This window comes from Filicampus tigris, chromosome 11 (assembly GCF_054856515.1).
Source record: "Filicampus tigris isolate MCC_2025a chromosome 11, RoL_Ftig_1.0, whole genome shotgun sequence".
Lineage (NCBI taxonomy): Eukaryota > Metazoa > Chordata > Actinopteri > Syngnathiformes > Syngnathidae > Filicampus > Filicampus tigris.
In genome coordinates, this window is record NC_141227.1 from 13,764,271 (window position 1) to 13,776,762 (window position 12,492).

Genomic DNA, 12,492 nt, shown 5'->3' on the forward strand with positions numbered 1-12,492 from the left:
AACGAGGCATGCGGCTTCTGAAGTGGAGAGTCGTCCAGGCTGTGGGGGGGAGGGGGTTAAGTAAAACAATAAAAGTATTTTCACTTGAGGAGTGAGGTCATTCATACTTTTGTCCATTAGCGTGCAGATCTATGCACATGGCACATGCAGCGGACACCTTGACAACCCCCAAACACACACGCACGGCATCTTCACCGAGCTATATGGGCCGCTTATCAGAAGCTTAAACGGATTTATCTTAACATACACTTAGCTGTGTATTTGGCAAAACATAATGCAGCTCTGCTTATAGCAATTGGCTTTAACAAGACATGTCTCAAACAGCATTTTCTGGCCGTTGCCTGAAAATGGCTGATCTGTATTGTGACAACACAATTTAGCAAAATTCACAACGGCTTGCTCATAAACAAATGATCAGAAATATAGGCAGATTCGTGGTGCAACAATTAATCGATTAATCAACAACTAACCAAATACCAACAGATTTATGTATTATTAAAATGAATGACTAAAGCAGATAATAAAAGACTTTCTTGTTTAATTCCACACGCATTCCAGAAATATTTGAATACAAGCATATAAAGTCCATCCAATTAGTTAATTATGGTATTCCACACAGGAAACTGAGGTCTTCCTGCCGCCCCAATTTAAAAGTCCATGCTGTTCTTTTAAGTCTATCAAATGAAAGCGAGTTGATTAATATTTGTGTTTCCTATATTATTAAATAACATATTTTAAATTAAATATTTTTTTCATTTGATTTGCAATAATATTGCCATATTGAAAATAGTGCCTAGACAGAAACTCCTGACGATACAGTACAATAATTCCGCCATCTTTGTAGTCCTGCCACTTTCAGCGTATGCGTGCGTGCGTGCGTGCGTGCGCGCTGTCCTGGTTTATTCGTAATACCCCACCCTTATATTTTCTTAAATGCTCCACGCTGGCCCGCAAGCCACGGTTAAACACCATTTATTTTCTTCCTAAATAAAGGAGAGAGAGAGAGAGAGAGAGAGCGAGAGCGAGAGCGAGAGAGAGAGAGAGAGAGAGAGAGAGTGAGAGTGAGAGAGTGAGAGTCCACAGTCCGTGTCGCGTCCACTTTCATGTCTGTCCGTGGGCGCTGTGACTTTTATGGTGAGTGCTAATCGTCGTCACAATTTGTCACTTGAGCTGATGGTTAAAGCCGCGACGTGTGTTCTGAATCCTGTGTGAGATGCGTTAACAATCGCGTGTGGGTGTGTTGTGCAGCATGACGCTCAGTGCTGTCATGTTAACTTGTCAGGAAAGTGCATGTTGCATTGCTTAGTCAATGAACGCCACTTGACTTCATAGTTATTTTGCTTCATGTATGTCTCAACACTTAAAAGTGGACAAAAAAGTCCAGTGACAACTACTAATCAATTTTTCTACGTTGTTGCCAGGGGTGATTGCTGAAACAGAATGTGACAGTGATGCGAGTTACATACTATTAACTAGTTATACATACTTTATTAGCTCAGCATAGTCTCCAGTGTGATAAAATGTAATTTAATTGACGTAATCATTCAATTTGAAATAAACATTTAGTATTGGTAGCATCTTCAACTTGAGCTTGAGATTCTGTGTTTTTTTTTTTTTGCACTTCAGATGAAACCCTTCTTTGAAGTTTGTTTCCAATAAAATTGTGTGCAGTACTGCCTTGACTTAAAAGTTCAATTTGTCTATTGACAACGTTCTTAAGTCAGATCTGTTGTATCAACTTTCCCATTGGAATGAATGGAAATGCCACTAAGGAAGAAAATAGCACTGCATTGTTGATTTGGATTGAGTGATTGATTGCTTTATTTGAACATGTAAACATCCACCCATCCATTTTGTAAAACCCTTAGGCTGAAGCCTCACATATAAACAGAAAAGATTTATATAAAATAAAAGAAAGTGGCAATAAATTTTAACCTTTGGCACAGTTTACATGTTCAAAAGGAGAAAGAGGAAGTAAAAAACTTACAACTGATCTGGTCCTACATTTATTTTTTTTACTTAAAATATAATATTAATTGTAGGTTATTCATACATAGTACAATATACAGTGTAATATCAATGTATTTGAATAACAGGCCCATTTTAACATACAATAATTGTGTTGCCTTTGAATGCCTTCAAAGCACCAACACAGAATTTTCGACATCCTAGAACAAAACAAAAAAAGAATTAAACACATAAAAAACAAAAAACAGGAATATGAAAACATTTAAAGAACTACTTTTATTAAATTAAATGAAGCAAGTTAAATTAATCAAACATTTACACATGCTGTTGTCCATTGGTGCGTCGTGCCATTAAAAGTTTAAATGGTGTGGCCTAGTGAGTGCTTTGTAGTGCTCTTTGGGGTTTCTTGCCCCTCATCACCCCTTTAAAGCCCTGATGGCAGCTCTGGTAGCGATGACTGAAGAAGGCTTACTTAACCAGCAAGAGCTGAGTGGACACACACTTTTCAGCTTTCACTTTCAAGGGAGCCATACTGAGTGCTAATTTGGAACCGTGAGGTAACGGACCCAGAACCAACGAACTCTGGATTTAATGGACATAGAATAGTGCCCAGTCCACTTAAAAGGCCCCTTTCTCCAGTAGCAGTTAGTTAATAGTAGTAGTTGTAGTAGTAGTAGTTGTCAAAGTCTAGTCAAAGTCTCTTGATTCCAGAACCACTGTTTACAGGTACAGTGGTACAATTAACACAGACTGTTGTCACAGGTGTACAGAACAGACGAGAGCTGGCTAACAGACATGCGTGGCGGCCATGTTGGCAGGGGCGACGTTCCCATCAAAGGCAATGCATGGACATACGTGGCGGCCATGTTTGGCAGCAACAACAGTCTCAGCAGAGGCAAACAATGGAAAACATGACCATTATCTTGCAGCTCAAAAGGAGTGTGTCGTCGCTACTTATTCATATTAATGCCTATTGTTTACTGGATACTACGATAGGTTTTAGCTCACCCTCAAATAAAGAAACGCTCTGCAGAAAATGGATGGGCAGATGGATAATGGAGATGTGACTTACAATATCTGGATTTTAGTGTACAGTACATTGAACATAAATACTAATAATATTGTCTATTAAAATGTAGAGACATCCTCAGATGTCATTATGATCACATTAAATATGGTCTGATTGCTATGCAGGACATGATCATTATATACAGGCCATGTTTTGTGCCAGAAATGCAAGTCATTACGGGCCATACAGCTGTCATAACATGCTGGAAAGGGCCTATGAGGAGTAGTTAACCAATGACCATAGAAGACTATAAATACATTGTCTAAAAGCACGGAAACAAAGTCACTGGTGCACTCCTACCGATCGGTGAGGCTGGAGATATTTCAATGTCATATGACTGTGCAGAGGACGCATGCGGATTAAATTTTCATGTTTTCGCTGAATTTGATAACCGTCAATGCATGTTTGTGTCGCTTCATCCAAGGTTGCTGTAATCTGTTTAACCCTTCTGTGATTTTAATCTGAACATGGTCCCTGACCCGCACAAATCTGTCATGAGCCAAGCAGACTGTAAGCTCCTCTATGTTGAAAAATAATAAATGTAATAAATGGAGCTGTGTTGATGTGAGCGTGTAGCTGGAGACAATAGTGCACTGGAGTTTTGTGTCCAAGCATACGAGGAAGGCTTTGTAAGTATTGTGCAAATTGCTTGTGGCTGGATACTGAATAGAATTGTGACATCACATCAATGGTAGAAATGTCAGCAGTAGTAATACTGTAACTAGGGTTGCCAACCGTCCCTTGAAAACCTGAATCGTCCCGTATTTAGAAATGTAAGTATTGCGGTTCCGTATTGAATTGTAACGGGGCGCACTTTGTCGCGTAATATCACGAGAGTCAAAAATAGTCCGTGAAATGTCAATGGAATTGATGAACAACTGTTTCCTATTATGACAATTTACGGTAACGGTCGTAGGACATCCCCTGCTCTGTGACCAATGAGTTTACAGCACATTCATACACTAATATGACGATACAGAATCCGCTTATGTTATTGGTCGAGGTACTGTTGCAACCTCTGCAGCCGCCGCCGTCCAATTCTGCTATGGTGGCGCAAGGTCTTGGGAGCAAAAATACAGAGAGGACTGGAAACCAGAAAACAACACTTAGGTCGAAAAAGTGTGAGACTTTGACCCTAGACAAATTTGTTGTCATTCCTGTCAAATTACCAGGAATGGTGGGCGGATCGATCTAAATATCAACAGTATCAATACCGGATTGATACTAGCGTGACAAGAACGATATAGTAGTTTCAGTTTCAGTAAAAAAAATCTCTATACAATGTAAGGAGAAAGGCGGGAATTTGCTGTTTGCCAAGCAACTTTGTCATTTGTTAAAAAAAAAGAAACATCATAAAAACACTTAAAGGTCATGAAAATAAATTAAGTTTTAGCAATTTGATGATGCATCTACCTTAATTATAGAAAAGTATCAGTATCAGAGATACTGGCCCTGTATTTACTTGGTATCGGTTCAATAACTCAGATCGACGTTTGTAATCCCTCTGTGTTTGTACCATCACGCGGACCATCGCTAGTTTGTGTACAGGCTCATAATTCATAATTTGTCTTTTTAACATTAGACTTGTTACCTGTTGTTGATATTTTATGACTTTCAGGTGACAATGGAGGCCTTGGATCAAAGACTCAACATCTTTCTGGAGTCATGGTTGGGTCCCAGAGGTATGTCACAATACAGTATTGTCACTTTGGGAGTTTGGTTGAATTAAAATGCAACTTTAAAGCGGAAGTCAACGCAAACATTGATCAGAATGCCGTGTTTCAACTAGTGGGCCTGCTGGGAACATAAAACAAACACAAAAAATATGTTTGGGTTGACTTCCGCTTTAAATACAGATGGTAAAATGAATGGGGAGTTATGTTGGTAGGTCGTTTTTAATTTCATTCATGTTCTGACCTATGACCTTATATTCTTTCAGATCAGCGGGTGCGGGGTTGGCTGCTGCTTGACAACTACTCGCCGACTCTTGCCGTCACCATTGTGTACCTTGTGGTGGTGTGGACGGGGCCCAAGTACATGAGACACAGGCAGGCGTTCTCGTGCAAAGGCCTCCTCGTGGTGTACAACATGAGCCTTGCGCTCCTGTCGCTGGCCATGTTCTACCAGGTAAACGAGCCGTCAGGGCAACTGTTGAAGACGTAATTATATTACATACTCAGTGTGTGGACTATGGATTTTTTTTAATTATTCTAATCCATGCTAAAATCAATCAGACTATAACGGCAGCGGGGCTTGTCGCCAGGCAACCGACTCCAGGACGTCCTGCTCAGACCCCAGAATCCAAACCACGGAACCCAATATTGTGTTTGAGATTTAGTTAGAAATATCTTATAAAATACATGAGACACACCCATGAAGATCACTTCCTGGGTTTCTTGTGAGTCATCCTTCCTCACTCAGTCATTATCGTAACCAGAGGTTGGCATTTTATAAAACTTTGCTGGTCATTTTTCGTGACAAACTGAATTGTAATCGGCAGTCTGTCAGTTAATCTGTCAGTTTAGTCTGTCAGTTTAATCTGTCAGTTTAGTCCGTCAGTTAGTTCGTCAGAAGTCCGTTGGTCTGTCAGTCGGTCCCCCCCAAAAAAGTCAGAAAATGGGCATCCACCAGTCACGGACCGGTCCGTCTCTCTGACGGAATGCCCACCTTTGATCGCAAGCACATGATGTAATACATTGTTTGCTGAGCAAGAGCAAGAAGAGAAAAGAGCAGCCCTTGTTGGCTTTAGCTAAGTCTTTTTGTTAACTGAAGTTACTGTTGATATAATCAGTGATGCCGGTAATGCGTTACTCGATAATGGCTGCCATTTCAAGTAAATAGTAAACGAATGCATTACTATATCTAATATCGCCGCGCTAACAACATAACTGTCAAACTCAATTTATTTGCCATAGTCAGATTTATGCAGTATCAGATAATGCAAAAAATGTGGAGAGCAAAGAGCAACATTTTTCAAACAACATCCAATAGGCTAAAGTGTGTCCCCGCCTCTTCTGACTGACTTCTTGCCTCGCCATCTGCATTGCCTAAGGTTGATTAAACCTGGTTGTTAACTGATTAGAATCAAAATACACAGCGGTTTGATTGCAATCAAAGTGATTTGGCGAGATTTTGTACGAGTGGTTTGAACAGACAATCAAGCTACACTACAGACAGTTATGTAAACACATAAATAAATAAAAAAATGCGTACAAATGGCTCTGACGTGGTAATTCAGTTATTCATCACAGCCAGCCGAAGGTTTTGCTTCTTCCGCAAAGGCAGTTGATCGTTATTGATTTGGGGACTCGGCATTAAATTACACTTCTCCATCTACTTTCAACTGAGTTGAGTTCATTTGTTCACAGGAAGTCTGATTCAAATGAGGAAACGAAGGATTTTGCGGTTCTTTTTTAGGTCTGAGAAAACAACCCAACGGCCACCAGATTATTTTTCACGCTATCACGACCAGCATTTTCTCGCAAAGCTTTGATCTTTTTTTGTATCAACTCTGTTGTACTATACGTACTATTTGATGATGTAAAATGAGATGTGCGCAGAGTCCAAAATGGATTTTTTAAAATAGCTTATACTTCCATTGTCACCGTTAAAAATAAGATATCACCCTAATTAGATCCTGTCTTATTGTTTGTGTTCATGCATGCTTGTGCCATCACATCTTATATTTCTGTGTTCGCATTAATCTGATGCCTTCATTCGTGTTTCTTCTCAGTTTGTGTCTGCTCTGTGGCACAGCAGCTATGACTTATACTGCCAGAACACACACAGTGCACCGGAAGTGGATAACAAGGTGAGTGAGTCATGCTGTACTTGCAATGTGCTAGCTCTCCGTGTTCCTTTTTCCTATCACCCCTATTCTTAATGACACCAACAGTAACACAATCTGGCAGGCAGCTCCACCAAAATCTTTTGTGAAAAACAGGCTTCGAAATTGAGTCAAATAAAACCACCATCATGAGTGACGAGACAAGTGTTGTTGTTTTTTTGTTTGAATTTCTTGTATTTTCGTACTATAAATGTGTCTGAGTGATGTCAAAGAAGAAAATTGTAATGGCTGCTCAGTACAATATGAGCATTTAAATTCATTGAATATATAATTCCATACTAATTTTACCAAGCAGATGTTGAAGTAAATAGCATAATTGAAAGTATAATGGTTATAATGGCTGGGACGGGCTATACGGTTGCTCACGTGCATGACCCCTAAAAACCTAGAAATTTCAGCAAGACAATAAATAGTGTGTGTTATAATCCTTGATGTAATTGGACAAACCCAGGTCAGGCATGTGAAGACATCTGAAAACTTATAAATTGTGAAGAAAAAAAAAAAAAGAAAAAAAAATACTTTAAGGTTTTAATAAAGCACTATATAAGTGCACCTTATATACAATTTACAATTTATCATACAGGGTTTCATAATGGCTTGGAACAAATTTACTTAACATTCTATCTGATGGAAATGGTGTTCAAAGTTGCCTATGATATGTAGCAATGTGTGTTTTTATACGTTCTAAAGTACGTACAGAATAAGCTCCATTCTGTCAACACCTTCTGTCATTTCTTTTTCTTCTTTATGACATACCTAAAAATCCTTGTGTTAATAACATGCAGATTAGCAAGCAACTTCTATGTGTTTCTCTTCAGATCATGCATGTGCTGTGGTGGTACTATTTCTCCAAGTTCATTGAGTTCACGGACACCTTTTTCTTCATCCTGCGAAAGAACAATCACCAGCTCACCTTTCTTCACATCTACCACCACGTTAGCATGCTCAACATCTGGTGGTTTGTCATCAACTGGATCCCCTGTGGTCACGGTGAGTGATGGCAAGCCGCGTCACCGTGTAATAGCCAAACTTTTCCACTCTTTCTCCATTTTGAATGGAGGGAAGAAGTCCAGTAAAAGTGGTGTGGAAAACAGATGGATGGCTGATATTGCTTCTGACACAGCATCTATGCACCAGAATGAAATATCAGCGTTGAGGCTGTCTGATGAAAGCCGATAGGCACTGTTACGGCTGGTGTCATAAGGCTTCAATACACACTACATAACTTGGAGGAGACTGTACAGCTCCCTCAATAATAGCACTTACTTAAACTGGAAGTCAACGCAAACATTTTTTTTCAAGAATATGTTCTATGCAAGTCCACCAGTTGAAACAGGGCATTCTGATAACTATTGCGTTTGTGTAATAAGTGTTAATCCACTCGTTTTTAGCCATCTCAGGGGGCGGCCATTTTGTCTTCTGTCGACTGAAAATGACATCACAACTGCTTACAACGAACAATCACAGCTCAGATTCAGAAAACAGGTCGGTCATGATTGGTCGTTGTGAGCAAGTGTGATGTCATTTTCATTCGACAGAAGACAAAATGGCCGGCCCCAGGGATGGTTAAAAATGAGTGCATTTTGCTGCCTAACCCATTAAGGATGGGAGTGGATGACCGTCTTTCTACCCTTAAAGCCTGGAGCGCTGTTGCGTCTTTCTACCCTTAAAGCCTGGAAAGTGTATAAGTCATTTTCTGTTTTTATCCAATTTTTGTTCTCTTAACCAATGAAATGCATCAGAATATATACGTGACGGTCTTTCAAGTCTTAATGGCGGACGCCATCGATCGCGGGAGCTTTGAAATGAGTAGCGGTACTGATATAGACGATGCGCTTGTGGACATTGAACCAGTAGAACCAGTCGCACGTGATATATAGTTAAGATGTATGTTTGTAGACAATGACAATATCGACGTCTTTGTAACAAAATAGAGGATGGTAATTACCACTCAATTTTCAAATTTAAAAACAGTGCTTCTCTTACACTGACACTTTATTTTTACATCTTCGATTGGAACAGTAAAGATGAATAAACTCGGGCCTGTGTGCAAGCCACATGTCTAAGGTCTCATAATATTTTGGAATTGTTTCTTTCTGCTACAGGGGCTGAGATATTAATTACTTTGTAGGTGTTGAATATCTGGGAAAACTTCAGGTTTTCAAGGGTAATTCCAAAGACGACCTTAGGTTTTGGGGAGCTGTTGAGCCAGGCCCTTTAGGACTTTATGGGTTAATTTATATTCCACAAATGCAAAATCAATCAGAATGCCGTGTTTCAAATAGTGGGCCTGCTGGGAACATATTCTTGAAAAATATGTTTGGGTTGACTTCCGATTTAACGTTGGAGCCAATTGCTGTGATTTGTATACTGCATCTGCCCTGCTTTCATGAAAAAAAAAGAAGGTGATCTGTACAAAACAAAAGTGAAATAATTATTATTCCCGTGTGTCTTCCAGCCTGCTTCGGGCCTACTCTCAACAGTTTTGTCCACGTGGTTATGTACTTGTACTACGGCCTGTCAGCCATCCCCGCCGTGCGGCCGTACCTCTGGTGGAAGAAGTACATCACGCAGCTCCAGTTGGTAAACTCACCCACTTCATTAACTAGTAGGCGTCCCGGTGGGTTAAATTCTTTTGAGCATGTTCTGTCCTTGAAGCAGATGTTTATCACCTTTTATTCTTGGAACTGCTTAAACAAAGTGCAGGAGAAGGAAAAATACATTTGTGCATCCATTAAAGATATTTTGGGATTTGGATCGATATTGTCTTTCTCGTCACCTTCTAACTGAAGTATGGGCGCGTGTGTGCGCGTACATGTGTGTTATGTTTCCCCTGCAGATCCAGTTCTTCTTAACAGTGTTGCACACAGTGTGTGCCATCATCTGGCCGTGTGGCTTGCCCTTCGGATGGCTCTACTTTCAAATCATTTACATGCTCACCCTCACCGTCTTCTTCTCCAACTTCTACGTTCAGGTCAGTTTTGTCTGATATCACAAAAATATATTGAAATCATTAACTCCATTTTTTTCCCTTTATTATCAAATTACACTAGTGGTCAACAAATGTTTACTTTTTTTTTTTTTTAATCCAAGATGTCAGTCGTTTTTTTTAGCTGATTCCGAGTCTGCCCTCGTTTTTTCCTCTAGCACATCAGGTTTTTATAATAATAATGATAAAGTCAAAACAATAGTATAATATGTAACCTTGTAATATAGTTTGTACTATTTATTAAAGAATGGTTAGGTTCAGCATCAGGTGGCATTTTTTTCTGAAACGTCATAGCTATAAATTACAACGCACGATAAAATCCGTAATGCGCAAGCTTTTATAGGTCAAACTTAAAAACAAAAAATGAAAATATATCTGCTAGTAAAAAAAAAGAAAAGCTAAGACATTTTTTAGATCCGCGTCAACAATTTGAAACCCTGACCAAAACCCGAAACCCTAAACCCAACCCTAAAACCTAACCCTAAATTGAAATCCCGTTATTTTGAAACCAAACTCAAAAACCTAGCTTGAAACATCAACCCAAACCCTCAGCCTATCCTGCAACCCTAAGGCTAACACAAATGCTAAATTAAAATCCTTTCACTTTTTCTTATTATTTACATTTTTTCAAACACCTCTTCTGTCCTCCTTTGTAACAACCATCCTGTTCTCTTCGCTCTTCACCAGACGTACAAGAAGCACAAGAGGGAGGAGCTCAAGAACGGTGCTTCCATATCTACCTACAGACACTCAAAAAGGAACGCGGAGGTCAAAACAAAGATGAACTGAGCCTAGATTACCATTGGCGACTTGCAACCTTGCGCCATTGGCACTCGTGGCTTTTCGGTCAATGCTGCTCAGAGAGAAAAAGTGAAGTCTAGTAGGCCACGGTCTACACCATCCTGGTATTTGCTTGTTGAATTGAAACTGATTTGACTTGGGAGGCCTTCCGTGCACACGGTGCAAAGACAAAAAGCTCCCATGAGCGTGCTGTAAATTTGAAGCATGCAGCGTTTCGGAGCGTCCTTGACGTGTAACAAGAGCACGCTTCTTGCGTCCTGCCTGTGTTGTTGCGTAATCTCTAAATACGGTCTGTCCTTTGCTGAGGCCAGCCAGGACAGTACAAGCAAGATGCTCTGGTCAAATAGTTGCACAGTAGACACACTGATATGAAACATTAACCAAATCCCTTGGCACTCATTTTTAATGTGTGATTCAGCAAAAAGGGGGCTTTATGTATTTCATTTATTGAGAGGAAAATCAACCCAAACATATATTTTTTCAAGAATATGTTCCCAGCAGGCCCATTAGTTGAAACACAGCATTCTCATTAATATTTGTTGTTTGCGGAATATGAGTTAAGCAGCAAAATCCACCCCTTTTAAGTCATCTCAGGGGGCGGCCATTTTGTCACTTCTGTCGACTGAAAATGACATCACAAATGTTCACGGCTCAGGTAACGACCAATCACGGCTCAGCTTCAGAAAACAAGTCAGTCGTGAATGGTCGTTACCTGAGCCCTGAGAAACTGTAATGTCATTTTCAGTTGACAGAAGTGACAAAATGGCCGCCCCCAGAAGTGGCTAAAGACGAGTGAATTAACTCTTATCCCACAAACGCAATATTAATTAGAATGCCTTGTTTCAACTTGTGGGTTTGCAAAGAACATATTCATGAAAGAAATATATTTGGGTTGACTTCCCCTTTAAGGGAACAATCACAGTCAACATTGCAAAAACCACTTTGTAGACATTATTTGAAGTTTTTTCATAGATACGTTGCCTTCATGTTCCTGATTATTTGGTTGCAAAAGCTAATGTCACCACATTGATGCTGGTACACTCTGTGCCTGACTTGAGTTTTTGTGTTTTGACATCATCAGCAATGGAAAGTAATCAACTATGTTATTAAAGAATGTGTTTTGAGTATATGTGGTTTATTTATAGAGGAAGTGCGCGTCTTTACAGTGACACACAAGCAGACAGACGACTTGGTTTATTTCACTGAGGAAGTCTCACCCACGATGACGTCGTACTTCCGATTAGAGTAGAAAATCCAGCTAGTGTACTTCCTGTTAGTACAGTGCACTGGAGTGTCAAGAAAATATTGCACATTGCACATGATTATTTGAATAAGAACATTCTTCAGGGACTTCACATGTGGTTGTTACTCCGTGAATCAAATGTTGTATGTCTTTTGAGATCACTTTTCATTGATAAACTCGAGAGACCAATGTCAGATTTGACTTGAGGGTTCAGGCCTCATCCGGACTGGTGTGGCATGACATGAGCAATCAATAACAGGAAAACTGGTGCACACGCGAGCATTAAATTAGAATTATGTCAGCAAAGCACTCTTGCACTAATTTTTGATCATAATTTGTATCATTATAATAGACAAAACGTGGTCACAACACTGCATCTTACATTTGAGAGGATTTAAATAATTTTAGCGGAATTTAAAACCACTTCTTCCCTCCCCTCTCGGTAAATCCTGTTTGATCTGTCCATGTCTGGTTCCCAGAAAAAAAAGATTATGATAACAGCTGATGCGTTGCTTATTCATATTTGATAACCCTATGATGTGATGTACAGTGTGTGCTATGCATGATTAAAACAT

At 39.7% G+C, this 12,492-nt stretch overlaps 1 protein-coding gene across 2 annotated transcripts; it reads left to right on the top strand.

The window, feature by feature from the left end:
- The first annotated feature begins 994 nt into the window (after positions 1-994).
- Positions 995-11,299, top strand: elovl5 (ELOVL fatty acid elongase 5). Of its 2 annotated transcripts, XM_086044463.1 has the most exons (8): positions 995-1,134; positions 4,656-4,719; positions 4,977-5,164; positions 6,771-6,848; positions 7,703-7,874; positions 9,343-9,467; positions 9,724-9,858; positions 10,561-11,299. In XM_086044463.1, exons 1-8 carry the CDS (start codon positions 1,132-1,134, stop codon positions 10,660-10,662), a joined length of 867 nt encoding a protein of 288 aa, XP_085900589.1. In that variant the 5' UTR covers positions 995-1,131; the 3' UTR covers positions 10,663-11,299. The 2 variants fall into 2 exon arrangements, with proteins under 2 accessions (XP_085900589.1, XP_085900590.1); XM_086044464.1 differs by lacking the exon at positions 995-1,134.
- Positions 11,300-12,492: the final 1,193 nt, after the last annotated feature.

What these genes read in the sequence shown, in the direction of transcription:
- elovl5 (XM_086044463.1), top strand. An exon ending in CTGGATCCCCTGTGGTCACG is followed by an intron (nt 7,875 to 9,342) that starts GTGAGTGATGGC and finishes TGTGTCTTCCAG; the next exon opens with CCTGCTTCGGGCCTACTCTC. An exon ending in ACATCACGCAGCTCCAGTTG is followed by an intron (nt 9,468 to 9,723) that starts GTAAACTCACCC and finishes TTTCCCCTGCAG; the next exon opens with ATCCAGTTCTTCTTAACAGT.